This window comes from Schistocerca nitens, chromosome 12, assembly GCF_023898315.1.
Source record: "Schistocerca nitens isolate TAMUIC-IGC-003100 chromosome 12, iqSchNite1.1, whole genome shotgun sequence".
NCBI lineage: Eukaryota > Metazoa > Arthropoda > Insecta > Orthoptera > Acrididae > Schistocerca > Schistocerca nitens.
Genome location: NC_064625.1, coordinates 123,705,252 through 123,724,030, shown reverse-complemented (window position 1 = coordinate 123,724,030; position 18,779 = coordinate 123,705,252). Strand labels below are relative to the sequence as shown.

General features: G+C 46.6%; 1 protein-coding gene across 1 annotated transcript in view; it reads right to left on the bottom strand.

Annotated features, from left to right (window-relative positions):
• The window catches only part of LOC126214950 (uncharacterized), a 154,881-nt gene extending 136,302 nt beyond the window's left edge, over positions 1-18,579 (bottom strand). Inside the window, exons 1-2 of the mRNA XM_049941586.1 lie at positions 18,551-18,579; positions 2,856-3,118 (exon numbers count right to left, since the gene is read on the bottom strand). Coding sequence (XP_049797543.1) covers positions 2,856-3,118; positions 18,551-18,579 — 292 coding nt within the window. The remainder of the gene's footprint in view (positions 1-2,855; positions 3,119-18,550) is intronic.
• Between the last annotated feature and the right edge of the window lie 200 nt (positions 18,580-18,779).

The window sequence follows — 18,779 nt, the reverse complement described above, 5'->3', positions numbered from 1 at the left end:
ACGGGTCAAGGAAGGTGAATGTGCCCTACTACCACAGACTGTCAGCAGAGGTATTACTGTTTACCTGCACGGGTCAAGGAAGGTGAATGTGCCCTACTACCACAGACTGTCAGCAGAGGTATTACTGTTTACCTGCACGGGTCAAGGAAGGTGAATGTGCCCTACTACCACAGACTGTCAGCAGAGGTATTACTGTTTACCTGCACGGGTCAAGGAAGGTGAATGTGCCCTACTACCACAGACTGTCAGCAGAGGTATTACTGTTTACCTGCACGGGTCAAGGAAGGTGAATGTGCCCTACTACCACAGACTGTCAGCAGAGGTATTACTGTTTACCTGCACGGGTCAAGGAAGGTGAATGTGCCCTACTACCACAGACTGTCAGCAGAGGTATTACTGTTTACCTGCACGGGTCAAGGAAGGTGAATGTGCCCTACTACCACAGACTGTCAGCAGAGGTATTACTGTTTACCTGCACGGGTCAAGGAAGGTGAATGTGCCCTACTACCACAGACTGTCAGCAGAGGTATTACTGTTTACCTGCACGGGTCAAGGAAGGTGAATGTGCCCTACTACCACAGACTGTCAGCAGAGGTATTACTGTTTACCTGCACGGGTCAAGGAAGGTGAATGTGCCCTACTACCACAGACTGTCAGCAGAGGTATTACTGTTTACCTGCACGGGTCAAGGAAGGTGAATGTGCCCTACTACCACAGACTGTCAGCAGAGGTATTACTGTTTACCTGCACGGGTCAAGGAAGGTGAATGTGCCCTACTACCACAGACTGTCAGCTGATGCCCAGACTGCTTGTTGTGACGACCTATGCTAGCAACCGATCTGCGGTGTCTTCCTCCTGCACAACACGTGGCTGCGTAGAGGAGATCCGACTTGTGTAAAGCTCACTAAGTGGCACCAGCAGACCATCCACCCTGACAGTGCAGGCTTGTTCTCGTGTGACCACAAGTCCAGACCACTGAAGAAGGCATTAGAAGGAGAACATTTCGAAGATAACACTGTGGACAAAGTACTCAGATGACTACTGGGGCTGCCAATTTCTCTCTTCCATTAAGGAATCTGAAAGCTTATTATCCACTGGGCAAAATATACACTATATACAGGGTGTTTCAAAAATGACCGGTATATTTGAAACGGCAATAAAAACTAAACGAGCAGCGATAGAAATACACCGTTTGTTGCAATATGCTTGGGACGACAGTACATTTTCAGGCAGACAAACTTTCGGAATTACAGTAGTTACAATTTTCAACAACAGATGGCGCTGCGGTCTGGGAAACTCTATAGTACGATATTTTCCACATATCCACCATGCGTAGCAATAATATGGCGTAGTCTCTGAATGAAATTACCCGAAACCTTTGACAACGTGTCTGGCGGAATGGCTTCACATGCAGATGCGATGTACTGCTTCAGCTGTTCAATTGTTTCTGGAGTCTGGCGGTACACCTGGTCTTTCAAGTGTCCCCACAGAAAGAAGTCACAGGGGTTCATGTCTGGCGAATAGGGAGGCCAATCCACGCCGCCTCCTGTATGTTTCGGATACCCCAAAGCAATCACACGATCATCGAAATATTCATTCGGGAAATTAAAGACGTCGGCCGTGTGATGTGGCCAGGCACCATCTTGCATAAACCACGAGGTGTTCGCAGTGTCGTCTAAGGCGGTTTGTACCGCCACAAATTCACGAAGAATGTCCAGATAGCGTGATGCAGTAATCGTTTCGGATCTGAAAAATGGGCCAATGATTCCTTTGGAAGAAATGGCGGCCCAGACCAGTACTTTTTGAGGATGCAGGGACGATGGGACGGCAACATGGGGCTTTTCGGTTCTCCATATGCGCCAGTTCTGTTTATTGACGAAGCCGTCCAGGTAAAAATAAGCTTCCTCAGTAAACCAAATGCTGCCCACATGCATATCGCCGTCATCAATCCTGTGCACTGTATCGTTAGCGAATGTCTCTCGTGCAGCAATGGTAGCGGCGCTGAGGGGTTGCCGCGTTTGAATTTTGTATGGATAGAGGTGTAAACTCTGGCGCATGAGACGATACGTGGACGTTGGCGTCATTTGGACCGCAGCTGCAACACGGCGAACGGAAACCCGAGGCCGCTGTTGGATCACCTGCTGCACTAGCTGCGCATTGCCCTCTGTGGATGCCGTACGCGGTCGCCCTACCTTTCCAGCACATTCATCCGTCACGTTCCCAGTCCGTTGTAATTTTTCAAACAGATCCTTTATTGTATCGCTTTTCGGTCCTTTGGTTACATTAAACCTCCGTTGAAAACTTCGTCTTGTTGCAACAACACTGTGTTCTAGGCGGTGGAATTCCAACACCAAAAATCCTCTGTTCTAAGGAACAAACCATGTTGTCTACAGCACACTTGCACGTTGTGAACAGCACACGCTTACAGCAGAAAGACGACGTACAGAATGGCGCACCCACAGACTGCGTTGTCTTCTATATCTTTCACATCACTTGCAGCGCCATCTGTTGTTGAAAATTGTAACTACTGTAATTTCGAAAGTTTGTCCGCCTGAAAATGTACTGTTGTCCCAAGCATATTGCAACAAACGGTGTATTTCTATCGCTGCTCGTTTAGTTTTTATTGCCGTTTCAAATATACCGGTCATTTTTGAAACACCCTGTATATGAATGAAGATAGCAACTGTTCTCGAAAGAAGAGATGCCATTGATGACCGTGCAGCTTCTCTAGAATAAATGATAATTAATTGAAACTCTCAGCTGCCGACAACAACAACACAACAAATTTTGGGATTAGGTAAAGACAGCGACCAGTGAGTGAGTGGGTGGAGTAGAGGGACAGAGCGGATACTGACCGAGCAGGACGCCGGCGGCGAGCAGCGCGATGAAGGGCCTGCGGCGGCCCCAGGGCAGGCGGCAGCGGTCCGACAGCGACCCCAGCAGCGGCGTCACGAAGAAGCCGACCAGCGGGCTGAGCGCCCAGGCCAGCGTCATCAGGCGGTGCGCCACGCCGATCTGCAGCAGCGTCGGCGACACGAACGCCGTCTCGGCCGCGTACGAGAACTCGATGCCCGCCACCGCCGCCGACACGCGCACCAGCTCGCAGAACGTCTTGCGCCTGCAGGCAGAGGCAGCGCAGCGTTAGTCGTCCCACCGCGCCCTCCAGACGGGCCGGCAAGAGACTCCCAGGAAGACCGAGATGCAAATGGTTGGACAGAAAACAAGCAGCAAGGCAGTGGACAAGCACAGCCAGAAACAGAAAGGAGTCACTACCTGCACTAAAGAGTAGGCAGGATTCGAAGCTTAACATTAATCGAGAATTCTGGTAACTAATTTTGGTGCAAATTTGAATATTAATTTAAAGCACGAGGTAAAATGAAAATGAGCATATGGCATAGTACGCCTGGAGGCTGCGGGAAGTTTGACCGCTGAGTGCAAGCCTTATTTCAGTCGACACCACATTGGGTGACTTGCGTGTCAGAGATGATGAAGAGGACAACAACACGACACTCAGTCCCAGGGCGGAGAAAATCTGCGACCCGGCCGGGAATCGAACCCGGGCCCACTTGCGTGGGAGGCGAGCACGTTACTGCCCAGCTAAGCAGGTGGACAAGCTATGAGGTGAAGGTGGCTGAGGTACGTGGAGTGAAAGATACGAGCCAGTAATCGTGATGGACTCCGCGAGCACTGATTGTGTGAAACTTGTATACAGGCCGTTTCTGTAAGAGTGTGCAAAAATATAGCAGAACATAGAGGATGCTCCACTGAACACTTTGAGGTACGGAACCTGGGGTGGGAGGAGCCAGCTTAAGGACGTAGTAGGACCAAAACCACATTACTGCGGACTCTTTCATTCACTGCAAATACCATCAGTGACACAATGAATGTACCAGTTCTACTTTATCTTACAAAATGTGCTGAATCTGACGGCCCCATATCTCAGTGCAAGTGTGACAGCGGCAAATACGATTCTGATGCAGCCTGACAAATCTCCCTGGTGTCTTTCAAATCATGTGACAGGGAGCTACAATTGTGCCAACTAATTCCATCTCCGTATCCACTGGGGTCTTGTACATGAGTGACTTTAGATATCCCCACAGGAAATAGTCGAGTGGTTTCAGATAGGGTGGCCTGGCAGGGCACGGAATAGGACCTCCCCTTCCAATCCAGCGACCATAAAATACAACACTGGGACAGTTGCTGGCTTCCACACTGAAGTGAGATGGTCCACCGTCACGTCGTATCCACACCGTCCCGTGAACAGCGAAAGGTATGTTCTCCGACAACTCACATGAACTTGCATGAACCTCAAGTAGAGGTGGCTATGGCCAGGTAGAATATATAGCCCAATGAGATTGTCACCTACATATTCACAGGAAAACGTAGTTGATGGTGCGACTCTAGTACAGCGAGAGGGCTTTCCTCAACGCTCACGTGGCTTTTACTGCTGTTCAAAATACCATCATGATCAAATGAGGCCTTGTCTGTAAACAGCACGACGTGGAGGAAGTCTGGTCGATGAATCCATTGATGGAGCAACCCCAAACACAATGCAATCCTTGACGGACAGTCAGTCACAAGCATTGTATAGACTCGCTGTGGGTGATAGGTGCAATTGTTGTTCGTGGAGTACTCGCCACACACTAGTATGTGTAGTGCCCATTCCACATGCAGTGGGGTCTGCTGCAATACGTTCCAGCATCTCCTCTTCATAATCGGATGTGCGATATGGTCCTCATGTTGCCAGGTCCCTCGTTTCATCTTTCCAACCAATCAGTCTCCCACAATCCTCGATCGAGAGAAATAAACCCTCGTCATGACGGATGATGCCTGTTGGGTAATCGTTCTCTGTACAACCTTTCAGCAGTGAGAGCATTGCAACATGCATCCCCATACACATTGTGGATGTTAGTGAGTTCTGCGAAACTGTACCGGTGCTGCTTCCTTGTACTTTACTGTACGTCTCTGAATACCAATGAGTAATAAATGGGTCTGTCATGATTCATAACATGTTCTGTCAGGGGTTACCTTACACACAGGTAAAGTACACATAACCTGCATCATGACTCCACAGTAATCAGTCTCGTCCTCCATGTTTCCTTGCAGGAAATAAAGAATGTACATGTAAATAAACAGCACAGTACCTGTAAACCTGTACATTTGTTAGTTGTAAATAAGCTGGAAAGCAGTAATGTTAGGCAAAGCAGTAGAAAAGTTTACTTCCGTATTTCCTTAAGGATGCCGGGTACTTTTCCGGCTCAATATTATGTAAAAATCAACACCTATGTCTTTCAGGCACTGTTTATAATGTATATGGTTTAGAGACTTTTTGTTGATATCAGGTAATGCAGCACACTTTCTAAACAAATCAGAGGTGTTTGGAGTACTTTTGAACCTGATTAGGATTACTTTAAAAAACTACAAAGAAATTGATGCAATTTTTTTCCAAAATGCTTCCTCAAATTGAGGTACCATTTAATCCAATGTTATACATTTGAAGAAGACCAAATTTTTACCAGATATGCATGACATGATGGCTGAGGTACTGTACCAAATTAAATTCCATCTATTACGTATATCACAATGATAAAAAATATCGCATCTCACATTTTAATTTTTATAATTTTTTTCGTAATAAAAATGGTATTTTTTCTATAATTTAGTTGATTCTGCAATAAAGCTTAGGTCTACTACATATGTATGGGCTATTGCAAGTTACAGAAAAAAATTAGAGCAATGCTTTATAAACTTTAGGAAATACTTGTACCTAAATTCTGAAAAATACAACTTATGGGAAATTGTGAAAGACGATATGAATCCGATTAAACTATGCCTCAGAACATTCCTGAAGCATAGTCTTCATCCTGCAGCATTTCTTCAACTCCAAGCTTCCTCTTGGCATTCCTTTTAGCACTTCTTGCTTCTTTGGTTACATGAAGAGCGAATTTTTCAGCTTCGTGCACCCATTGTCTGTCACACGCAAGCAATTAATCTTCCATATTAGAGCCACATTTTATGCCTAAATTTGTCAGGACTTTCAACCTTCCTATCACTCCATAATTGAAACATATCACTGCATCTAGTACACCAACTTTTAACGTGTTTAGTCCTACAAAAACATTCTTGGGTAATCTTTCCCATACGCAATGGTTGAAACTTTCTTTTGTATTCTGAGTGCCCTCATGAAGACATTTACTAAGCAAAACAGGGTGACTCATGTCTCTAAACATTGGTTTCATTTCGTTCATAACAGACTTAGGAAGAGAATGCTTATGTTGGTTTATTTGACCACTTTTTTTTTGCTTTTTGGTAACCACGCCAGGACGCTGCTACTTTAGGGCAAAGTCCGTGAACGGGGTGGTCATCTGTGGACAACTTATGAAAGTAGCTGGCCCATACAGTTTTTATCATTGCTGTAACATCATTCAGAGGTGCAGTTTGTTTAATGGCCAGTCCATGATAACTCTGAAGAAGGTCTATTTCAGTTTCTGTCAATCTGCCTCGGCCAGACAATTTCCATCAGATACCAACTTTCATTTGTATTAAAAAACTAAAAACCCGCCTCGATTGCGAAAACAGCACCTAGTGTTAAGTGTTAACCCAGGTTTCAGCGTAGATAACTACACCTTCTTCAGAACAACAATAAAACCCACTAGTGCCTAAGAAGACCTTTGTAAATGGCACTGGTGGGTTTTATTGTTGTTATGAAGAAGGTGTAGTTATCTACGCTGAAACCTGGGTTAACACTTAACACTAGGTGCTTTTTTCGCAATCGAGGCGGGTTTTTAGATTTTAATACACTCCTGGAAATTGAAATAAGAACACCGTGAATTCATTGTCCCAGGAAGGGGAAACTTTATTGACACATTCCTGGGGTCAGATACATCACATGATCACACTGACAAAACCACAGGCACATAGACACAGGCAACAGAGCATGCACAATGTCGGCACTAGTACAGTGTATATCCACCTTTCGCAGCAATGCAGGCTGCTATTCTCCCATGGAGACGATCGTAGAGATGCTGGATGTAGTCCTGTGGAACGGCTTGTCATGCCATTTCCACCTGGCGCCTCAGTTGGACCAGCGTTCGTGCTGGACGTGCAGACCGCGTGAGACGACGCTTCATCCAGTCCCACACATGCTCAATGGGGGACAGATCCGGAGATCTTGCTGGCCAGGGTAGTTGACTTACACCTTCTAGAGCACGTTGGGTGGCACGGGATACATGCGGACGTGCATTGTCCTGTTGGAACAGCAAGTTCCCTTGCCGGTCTAGGAATGGTAGAACGATGGGTTCGATGACGGTTTGGATGTACCGTGCACTATTCAGTGTCCCCTCGACGATCACCAGTGGTGTACGGCCAGTGTAGGAGATCGCTCCCCACACCATGATGCCGGGTGTTGGCCGTGTGTGCCTCGGTCGTATGCAGTCCTGATTGTGGCGCTCACCTGCACGGCGCCAAACACGCATACGACCATCATTGGCACCAAGGCAGAAGCGACTCTCATCGCTGAAGACGACACGTCTCCATTCGTCCCTCCATTCACGCCTGTCGCGACACCACTGGAGGCGGGCTGCACGATGTTGGGGCGTGAGCGGAAGACGGCCTAACGGTGTGTGGGACCATAGCCCAGCTTCATGGAGACGGTTGCGAATGGTCCTCGCCGATACCCCAGGAGCAACAGTGTCCCTAATTTGCTGGGAAGTGGCGGTGCGGTCCCCTACGGCACTGCGTAGGATCCTACGGTCTTGGCGTGCATCCGTGCGTCGCTGCGGTCCGGTCCCAGGTCGACGGGCACGTGCACCTTCCGCCGACCACTGGCGACAACATCGATGTACTGTGGAGACCTCACGCCCCACGTGTTGAGCAATTCGGTGGTACGTCCACCCGGCCTCCCGCATGCCCACTATACGCCCTCGCTCAAAGTCCGTCAACTGCACATACGGTTCACGTCCACGCTGTCGCGGCATGCTACCAGTGTTAAAGACTGCGATGGAGCTCCGTATGCCACGGCAAACTGGCTGACACTGACGGCGGCGGTGCACAAATGCTGCGCAGCTAGCGCCATTCGACGGCCAACACCGCGGTTCCTGGTGTGTCCGCTGTGCCGTGCGTGTGATCATTGCTTGTACAGCCCTCTCGCAGTGTCCGGAGCAAGTATGGTGGGTCTGACACACCGGTGTCAATGTGTTCTTTTTTCCATTTCCAGGAGTGTAGTTTTCCTGTAACATTTTTGCACGCTGTTTCGGAAACACCTGTATACAGGGCACACCAAAATTCTGCGTAGCAACTTCTAGTAGAGGGAACCGAATAGACAACATTTTGGAACCCATGTCTGGAAACACACCGTTCCCTTGCTACAGGCGTTTGATAACGTGTTTGCTAGCGAGGTATGCAACTGGGTAACCATGCTGGGCGGTTGGTTACGCCGGATTTTCTGATGTCATCCGACGTCTGACCTACATATCTGACACGGTTCGAACCTCATTCACGTGTCTCTGAGTGATAGAGCAACATGGCAGAGTACACGTTTGCAGAATACGCTGGCATGGCCCTTCAGTATGGCGAAGCTCGCAGTAACGGAAGAGGTGCTCAGCGCCTTCAAGACCGTTCTCCGTAACGTAGGATTCCATCACACCCTTTTCGTTACAATTACGCAAAGCCTTTGAGAAATCCGTACCTTCACGGCCAGCAGGGGCGGCTGTGGTGCAGCAACGAGAAGCCGCGCACGTAAATTGGCTGCAAACAACAGTTTTCATGAAAACTGATTAAGTTTCCTTTCTGTTTGTTTGATTATTAATGAGTGGAATTGTATAACTCGTAAAAGTGTTCGCGCTATCAACTTCGTTTCCAATGGTTGTAGCACGGAAAAGATACGTTAGCGGACATGGATTCCCATTCAAAATACTACCTTCTCTCTACAAGCCCTAAAGTTGTATTTGGTTTCTCTGTCAGAAATAAAGAAATGAGTGTTTCAGCACATTTGGAAATTTAACTCCATGGGGGTGAAATAATGGGTGAAAGTTTTTATTGAAAATATATAATTATTAAAGAACTACTAAAGTACGTTTAAAGCTACATTTATGAACGTTGGTTTCTAACTTCTCGGTTACAAATAACAAACGTTTTTGAAAATTCAACCCCTAAGAGAATGAAATAGGGGATGAGATCTTTTTATGAAATTATTTTATTATGAAACCATTTTTAAAGCTAAATCCATAAAAATTTAAATTTGGCTTCCCAGTTGGAAATCAAAAAAACGCTTCATTGTTTTTGAAAATACGTCCCTAATGGGGTGAGACGGGGGATAAAATTTTTTATGGAAATATTTCATTGTGCAAGCATTTTTGAAGCTAAATCTATGAAAATTTGTGCTTGGCTTCTCTGTTAGACATAAAACATACACCTATCACTGTTTTTGGAAATTCAACCCCTAAGGGGAAAACAGCATCAGGCATTCACTGAATCATCACTGGCAATTCCAAACCGCTAATAACAGAAACTTGAAATTGGGAGAGGGTGTGGATCTTATATTGTAGCTATCGCTTAAGAAGAGATTGTCCGAAATTCCACTCCTAAGAAGGTGAAATAGGCGATAAAAGGCTTTCTGAAAGTCTGCCGCTATTAAGGGAATTTTGAAGCTAGAACTAATAAAACGGGTTTCTCAGTCAGAAAATAAAAAATACGTATTTCAGCAATTTTGGAAATTCAACCGCTAAGGGGGTAAAATAGTGGGTTATTTTTTTTTTCTCATTAAATAATTGGTAAAGTATTAGTAAGGGATTTTTAAGGCTACATCTATGACAGTTGGTATTTGACATGTCAATTAGAAACAAAAAATACGTGTTTCAGCGTTTCTGGACATTCAACCCCTAAGGCAATGCAACGGGGGATGAAAATTTATAAGAAAATATTTCGTTACCTTAAAAAAAATTGAAAGCTATATATATCATACTATTTCACTTCTTGGTTCGATATAAAGAAATATTCGTCAGGGGATGAAAGTTGCTATGCAAATATCTCCACAAGAACGCAAAAGGTATGATTAACAAAAACTTCAGACTCCAGCTCCCAGAATCGCTTTTTGGTCACATTCGGAAAAGGCTAAAGTTCTATGGCCTTAAGTACACTCCTGGAAATTGAAATAAGAACACCGTGAATTCATTGTCCCAGGAAGGGGAAACTTTATTGACACATTCCTGGGGTCAGATACATCACATGATCACACTGACAGAACCACAGGCACATAGACACAGGCAACAGAGCATGCACAATGTCGGCACTAGTACAGTGTATATCCACCTTTCGCAGCAATGCAGGCTGCTATTCTCCCATGGAGACGATCGTAGAGATGCTGGATGTAGTCCTGTGGAACGGCTTGCCATGCCGTTTCCACCTGGCGCCTCAGTTGGACCAGCGTTCGTGCCGGACGTGCAGACCGCGTGAGACGACGCTTCATTCAGTCCCAAACATGCTCAATGGGGGACAGATCCGGAGATCTTGCTGGCCAGGGTAGTTGACTTACACCTTCTAGAGCACGTTGGGTGGCACGGGATACATGCGTACGTGCATTGTCCTGTTGGAACAGCAAGTTCCCTTGCCGGTCTAGGAATGGTAGAACGATGGGTTCGATGACGGTTTGGATGTACCGTGCACTATTCAGTGTCCCCTCGACGATCACCAGTGGTGTACGGCCATTGTAGGAGATCGCTCCCCACACCATGATGCCGGGTGTTGGCCCTGTGTGCCTCGGTCGTATGCAGTCCTGATTGTGGCGCTCACCTGCACGGCGCCAAACACGCATACGACCATCATTGGCACCAAGGCAGAAGCGACTCTCATCGCTGAAGACGACACGTCTCCATTCGTCCCTCCATTCACGCCTGTCGCGACACCACTGGAGGCGGGCTGCACGATGTTGGGGCGTGAGCGGAAGACGGCCTAACGGTGTGCGGGACCGTAGCCCAGCTTCATGGAGACGGTTGCGAATGGTCCTCGCCGATACCCCAGGAGCAACAGTGTCCCTAATTTGCTGGGAAGTGGCGGTGCAGTCCCCTACGGCACTGCGTAGGATCCTACGGTCTTGGCGTGCATCCGTGCGTCGCTGCGGTCCGGTCCCAAGTCGACGGGCACGTGCACCTTCCGCCGACCACTGGCGACAACATCGATGTACTGTGGAGACCTCACGCCCCACGTGTTGAGCAATTCGGCGGTACGTCCACCCGGCCTCCCGCATGCCCACTATACGCCCTCGCTCAAAGTCCGTCAACTGCACATACGGTTCACGTCCACGCTGTCGCGGCATGCTACCAGTGTTAAAGACTGCGATGGAGCTCCGTATGCCACGGCAAACTGGCTGACACTGACGGCGGCGGTGCACAAATGCTGCGCAGCTAGCGCCATTCGACGGCCAACACCGCGGTTCCTGGTGTGTCCGCTGTGCCGTGCGTGTGATCATTGCTTGTACAGCCCTCTCGCAGTGTCCGGAGCAAGTATGGTGGGTCTGACACACCGGTGTCAATGTGTTCTTTTTTCCATTTCCAGGAGTGTAGTTTGAAAAGTTTAGAAGGTGTTGCAATTTGTGAGAAACACAAAAATTCGATTAAATATAAACAAAAAAAAATCGTCTACGCATCGGTTACTGCTGTTACGATGGCAGGTTATCAAGATGTGAGTGAGTTTGAACGCGTTGTTATAGTCGGCGAACGAGCGGTGGGACGCAGCATCTCCGAGGTAGCGATGAAGTGAAGATTACCCCGTACGACCATCTCGCGAGTGTACCGTGAGTAACATCAAATCTCCGACATCGCTGCGGCCGGACAAGGATTCTGCAAGAACGGGACTAACGACGACTGAAAATCGTTCAACGCGGCAGAAGTGCAACCCTTTCGAAAATTGCTGCCTACATCTGACACTAGTAGACTTATCTAGGCCAGAAATGCCCTTTTTTCCAGTGCTAGTCTGCATCTGATGTCCTCCATACTCTGTCCATTGATTATTTTGTTGCCTAGGTACCAGAATTCCTTCATCTACTTCAGGACCATCAATCCTGATGCTAAGTTTGTCGGTATTCTCATTTCTGATACTACACATTACTTTCGTCTTTCTTCGATTTACTCTCAATCCATATTCTGTACTCATTAGACTGTTCATTCCATTCAGCAGATCATGTAAATCTTCTTCACTTTCGGCAGGCCGGAGTGGCCTTGCGGTTCTAGGCGCTATAGTCTGGAGCCGAGCGACCGCTACGGTCGCAGGTTCGAATCCTGCCTCGGGCATGGATGTGTATGATGTCCTTAGGTTAGTTAGGTTTAATTAGTTCTAAGTTCTAGGCGACTGATGACCTGAGAAGTTGTCGCATAGTGCTCAGAGCCATTTGAACCATTTTTTTCTTCACTTTCACTCAGGATAGCAGTATTATTAAAGAATCTTATCACCGATATCTTTTCATCTTTTATGCCACTCCTGGACCTTTGTTTTATTTCCATCACTGCTTCTTCGATGTACAGACTGAACAATACGGGCGAAAGACTACATCCATGTGTTAGATACAGGCAGCGCACAAAGCCGTGGTCGAATTGGCGATTGTACTGTTAAGCTCTTCTTTTCAGGAAACTGGTTGGATTTGAGGAGTTCGGATGTCTTCCGTTGTATTGCATCAGCTCGATCCTTCTGCAGACAATGATGCACTGAGTCCTGCACTAAATCGATCATCTTGCCAAAGTAAGATGTTGCAGGCAGAAGATCACTAGCGTTTCCCTTTGTCAGCAGGTAAAATCGCTATTTCTGTGTCTTCTCTTGAGGAACTGAGAGTTTTCCTCAGTGTTGATGTTCTGCTTCGGGGCGGACGTCGTGGTTACGGCACTGAGAGCCTCTCGGCCTTTTTCTTCAGCAGTCACCCTCGGAAGTTTGCTCAATGACGCTGACTGTCGTGTGCGTACCGTAAGATCTTCGGTACACACACCATCAGATTATTTGACTTGTCGCTCTAACGAAGTAGGCGAGTGTCAGCAATATGTCTCGTGGCCTTATCGTGGCGTGTTTATCTTCTGCCGTTAGGTCAGACGATAGAAATTCCACTTACACGCTTAGAGTAGCAGATTGACGGTGACCAACTTTAAACAGAACTTGATTAATTTTCACGCACATTTACTAAAATAATAACAAGCATAAAAATTACTTAACTTGGTTCTGGATGCTATTTACAATTGACAATCTGAAGTTCCTTTCGTATTGGTACGTTAATCTTATTCTCACATATATCTCTGATACTTGACAAAAGTGTCTACACATTTATCTTCATGGCTATGTACAGGAATATGGTAATCTTATTAGGCGCAGACTGAAACTTGATTATAGACTGGTACAGGCAAATGTAGAACTCGTACAGACTGGTACAGACTAATGCAGACTGGTACAGACTGGTGCAGACAAATGCAGACTGGTGCAGACAAATGAAGACTGACTAATCGGAGGTCTGTACACTCGTTATAATACCTCGTGCGTTCAGGTATCACTGCGCGAGTGTGATCCGTGAGGAGAAAAGGTTCTACGTTAGCCGCAATCTCATTGACTGCATTACGTATTAATACGCGGATCGGCGGAAGCAGAATTTGGTCCGTCTCTATGGCAGCGCCAACTCGTAGTGCGGAGACGGACGAGCGCTGCGCCTGCGCTGTTGTGCTTAGCGGGGCGCGCTCTAGTGGGAAGGTTGTGTACGCGCTGACTACATGGAACTATGTACACAACACTGACGAAATCCTCGATAGACAAGGTCTTTGGAGGGGCCCCTAAATGTAGTCCAACACTGATATCGTAGCGTCACTCAATCGTTTATCTGTGAGATTAAACACAGTACGTCCAGACGGTTTACATTCTTGCGATGATTGGCGTGTAAAGCGACAGAACTTGGAAGTTTGACTCACCTCGGCCTGCTGCCTCGTCCAGTCCGAAACTGACCGTGTAGCGTCGTCCACCCGCTCCCAGAAATCCACTGACGGACGCGACGAAGTGTTCAGATGTAGTCAAAGCGAACTCCTCGAAACTCTGCCTAATTCTCGTCTGCTATAAGCGATTCCTTCTCGCACCAGTGCCGTGCTGGCTCGACGAATAAGTGAACTCAGGGAATGTTGGTGTAGTTTGCTGGTCCCGACATCTCAGTAAAAACGCGAGTGAGACATTTATTGTTTGTCATCTTCTATTACGGGACTGCCGTCTCGTTTTCTTATTCAGTTTACTGGCGTCACTAACTTCCTGCCTTACTTGCCCGTGAGTGGCAGCAGCAGCGCGTATCGATAAGTGCACTGTCGTACCATCTCTGGAGCGACCGATAGTACGAGGGCAGTTCAATAAGTAATGCAACACATTTTTTTTCTGAAACAGGGGTTGTTTTATTCAGCATTGAAATACACCAGGTTATTCCCCAATCTTTTAGCTACACAACACTATTTTTCAACGTAATCTCCATTCAATGCTACGGCCTTACGCCACCTTGAAATGAGGGCCTATATGCCTGCACGGTACCATTCCACTGGTCGATGTCGGAGCCAACGTCGTACTGCATCAATAACTTCTTCATCATCCGCGTAGTGCGTCCCACGGATTGCGTCATTCATTGGGCCAAACATATGGAAATTCGACGGTGCGAGATCGGGGCTGTAGGGTGCATGAGGAAGAACAGTCCACTGATGTTTTGTGAGCTCCTCTCGGGTGCGAAGACTTGTGTGAGGTCTTGCGTTGTCATGAAGAAGGAGAAGTTCGTTCTGATTTTTGTGCCTACGAACACGCTGAAGTCGTTTCTTCAGTTTCTGAAGAGTAGCACAATACACTTCAGAGTTGATCGTTTGACCGTGGGGAAGGACATCGAACAGAATAACCCCTTCAGCGTCCCAGAAGACTGTAACCGTGACTTTACCGGCTGAGGGTATGGCTTTAAACTTTTTCTTGGTAGGGGAGTTGGTGTGGCGCCACTCCATTGATTGCCGTTTTGTTTCAGGTTCGAAGTGATGAACCCATGTTTCATCGCCTCTAACAATCTTTGACAAGAAATTGTCACCCTCAGCCACATGACGAGCAAGCAATTCCGCACAGATGGTTCTCCTTTGCTCTTTATGGTGTTCGGTTAGACAACGAGGGACCCAACGGGAACAAACCTTTGAATATCCCAACTGGTGAACAATTGTGACAGCACTACCAACGGAGATGTCAAGTTGAGCACTGAGTTGTTTGACGGTGATCCGTCGATCATCTCGAACGAGTGTGTTCGCACGCTCCGCCATTGCAGGAGTGACAGCTGTGCACGGCCGGCCCGCACGCGGGAGATCAGACAGTCTTGCTTGACCTTGCGGCGATGATGACACACGCTTTGCCCAACGACTCACCGAGCTTTTGTCCACTGCCAGATCACCGTAGACATTCTGCAAGCGCCTATGAATATCTGAGATGCCCTGGTTTTCCGGCAAAAGAAACTCGATCACTGCCCGTTGTTTGCAACGCACATCCGTTACAGACGCCATTTTAACAGCTCCGTACAGCGCTGCCACCTGTAGGAAGTCAATGAAACTATACGAGACGAAGCGGGAATGTTTGAAAATATTCCACAAGAAATTTCCGGTTTTTTCAACCAAAATTGGCCGAGAAAAAAAGTGTTGCATTACTTATTGAACTGCCCTCGTATTTCCGGGTCGTCGTGTGTGTGGCAGTCAGTTGGAGACGGACCAGCAGTGCAGTCGGGACGCAGCAGCAGTGAAGGCGGGGGACGGAGCGCCGGTGAGGCGCCGACAGCCAGTGATCGCCGACCGCTGGCGACACACATGAACTGTCCGACGAAGAGTGGTTGGAGCAGGACGACCGTTGGTTGGTCGTCGCATCGGCCGACGTATATTTGGTCCTTTCATCGTTTCCGGGCATGGGCAGTCGGTCGGTTGGCGTGGAGCACCGAGGAAGTCTCCGCAGTACGTGGTTTGGCTGGGGCTGCTGGCGGTCTCTATGCAGTGTGGGAGTGTGTGGGGATGTTCCCATTGCTACGAGGTCCGTGGCTTACCGACCCTGGACACGAAAATTGAGATTTGATTTAATCTACCAGCAAGTAAAGACTGTTCACATTGTGTCGTTTGGAGTGCGTAGTCAGCTGTTGCAATATTCCCGCTAGCAACAATGTGGTTTTCAAGTAGGAAAATTTTAGCCACCCTCCGGTGGAGTTTCACTGTATTTGGTTATTTTAATTGAAGTGCACCAGCGGAATCTACTGCCTTGTGGCTGTTAACGTTCCGGTTACCTGCTCTGGCCGTTGACGCAAATTTCAGGCAGTGTAGTTTCCTCATCGTGTTGATGTTGTCCAGCACGGTGTGTAGTTTGACAGCTTCATGTATGATTGGTTGTGGGCGCCAATATCTTCTACGTTCTTCCATTGAACTCCCTGTTGTGCCCTGGTCGGATGAATTGGAAGTTGTATTGTCGGTGGGGGTCCGTTGACTGTCGGTCGGTTGGGTTGTCGTCGCATCGTGAATGGTTGGCCCGACTGCCTGTCTCACCTAAGCGAGCGTTAGTGTTTGAATTCCAGGCCGACCCTCGAACATCTGAGCGGCCTTGGGTGTACTGCCTTTTTTTTATTTGTTCTTTTTGTTTGTACTTGAATGGCTTCCAGCCGATTTTTTTAAATTGTTTTTCCCTTAAGGCGTAAGATTCTTTAAGGGGCTCCGGAAAGGCTCAAAATCATGAAAAGTTCAATTTTTACTTTTTTGCGTTTTCTGAATCTGCAGACTATTACCTTTTAATAGATATATAATTTATTCAATTTCGAAGACTATAACTATTTTTAAATTTTTTTTGAAATGTGTTCTACATGGGCGTGACCCACTGTGGCGCTGTTAAACTGCTGTCAAATGGTGTTATTATTAACGTCCGTGTTCATCAGGTACATTTTAGTGATGTGAGATAAAGTATGTGTTGTGGCTAACCTGTGATGGTTCAATATATATCGCTGGTGTGATTGTCGATTGTTTCATGTTTATTTACTCTGTCGTTATCTCGAAAATCTTCGTAATTAATTCTGTTTCTTGAGTCTCTGTTTTGTTGAAGTATAATAATGAGTAAAAGTAAAGTTATTAGAAATCCTCTGAAGGCTTTTAAGAAAAGGAGAAATGTTGGAAAGCCAAAGGTATTTAGAAGTATGGGAATGAAGATAGGTTCCAACATGGTACGAGCGATGCTTGCTTTAGACAAGGAACGCCTTCGGGCTGCAGACAGGGCTGTAAAGAGTCTAGAAATACAAGCAAGAGTAAACAGGAGGAGGAACAAGAGGAAGCTGGAGGAGGAGTTTGCAGAGGATGAAGATAATCCATCCTATGGACCTGGAATGCACTAAAAAGTTAATCCAATCTTTGTCGCTCGATTCCCAAAACTTTTATTTTCTCATACTAATTACATGTTTTCTAAGGATCTTCCAAACATATTTGTTTCAAACTTTCAGTAAATGTTACACAGTACCTTCTGCATAATTTAACACAGCCCTTTTTCAAAAAACTGTATATTTTTGAATATATAAATAAAAAATTGCAAAAAAATGTTGTGAATTTTCATTACAATTGAAAAAAAATCATTTTTAATAACTGAACTAAAATTTTGTAAACTCCCTGTGTTAAATTGTAGCCCATATTCTAATAAATAATCTGTAAAAAGTTCAACTTCCTACCTCAAATACTTCGTGAGGAAAGATGTAATTTATAAGCGTTATTTTAACATTGCAAGTATAGGGCGTTCCGGAGCCCCTTAAGCCTTCAGCCTAATTTAAAGAACTGTTTCACGTAAGACCTTTGGCATTTTAAAGGTTTTAATGTTGTTGAATTTTAAGTGTTGGGCCTTTAGCAGATTTGAACTGTTTGCTCTCGAAGTGTCTGATTCTTTGGGCCTTCAGCCTAACTAAAGAAGTGTTTTAACCCTTAAGTGTTATGGAACCCTAGTAACTTAAAAAATAATTATTCCTGCATCTTTTACGATTGTAGCGACACTTTGAAAATAAAGAATTTCTTTTATGGTTCAAATGGCTCTGAGCACTATGGGACTTAACATCTATGGTCATCAGTCCCCTAGAACTTAGAACTACTTAAACCTAACTAACCTAAGGACAGCACACAACACCCAGCCATCACGAGGCAGAGAAAATCCCTGACCCCGCCGGGAATCGAACCCGGGAACCCGGGCGTGGGAAGCGAGAACGCTACCGCACGACCACGAGATGCGGGCAATTTCTTTTATTTTAAATTTTCGCAGGGCAGCTCCAGTGCTGCCTAAAGAGCCGGTTATGTAAATGCGTCCCAGGTGCAAGCAGGGATTAATTCGGGCACTGGTGCTTTATATCGCAACTATCTGAGTGGTCAGTGAAGCGTGTCCGATGAGTTTAAGGGGGTGGTACATCCGACACCAACGAAACAGGTTAGAGCAGGTTTGGTTGCACATAAAACAGGAGTAGCGAGTCCGCCATCTAGCGGTGCAACACGTGGGACTTGTTAGGGTATTGACACGCGCTTTATCCTGAGAATCTGACCGGAGGACCGCGCCCACGCCGTCATCCATTAGTTCCAGATCTGTGGTGTGTGCCAGGCTTGCCGGAAACCAAAATGACAGAAGCGTCAGCTCCAGTTGCCCAAGGAAGGGTCTAGGGACGTCAGCATTTATGGGGTGGGTCGGAAGTGCATGTGCCATTTACACTGAGGAGACAAAAGTCGTGAGTTTCCAACTAATGCCGAGTCGGAACTGATTTTGCGTGACCTAGA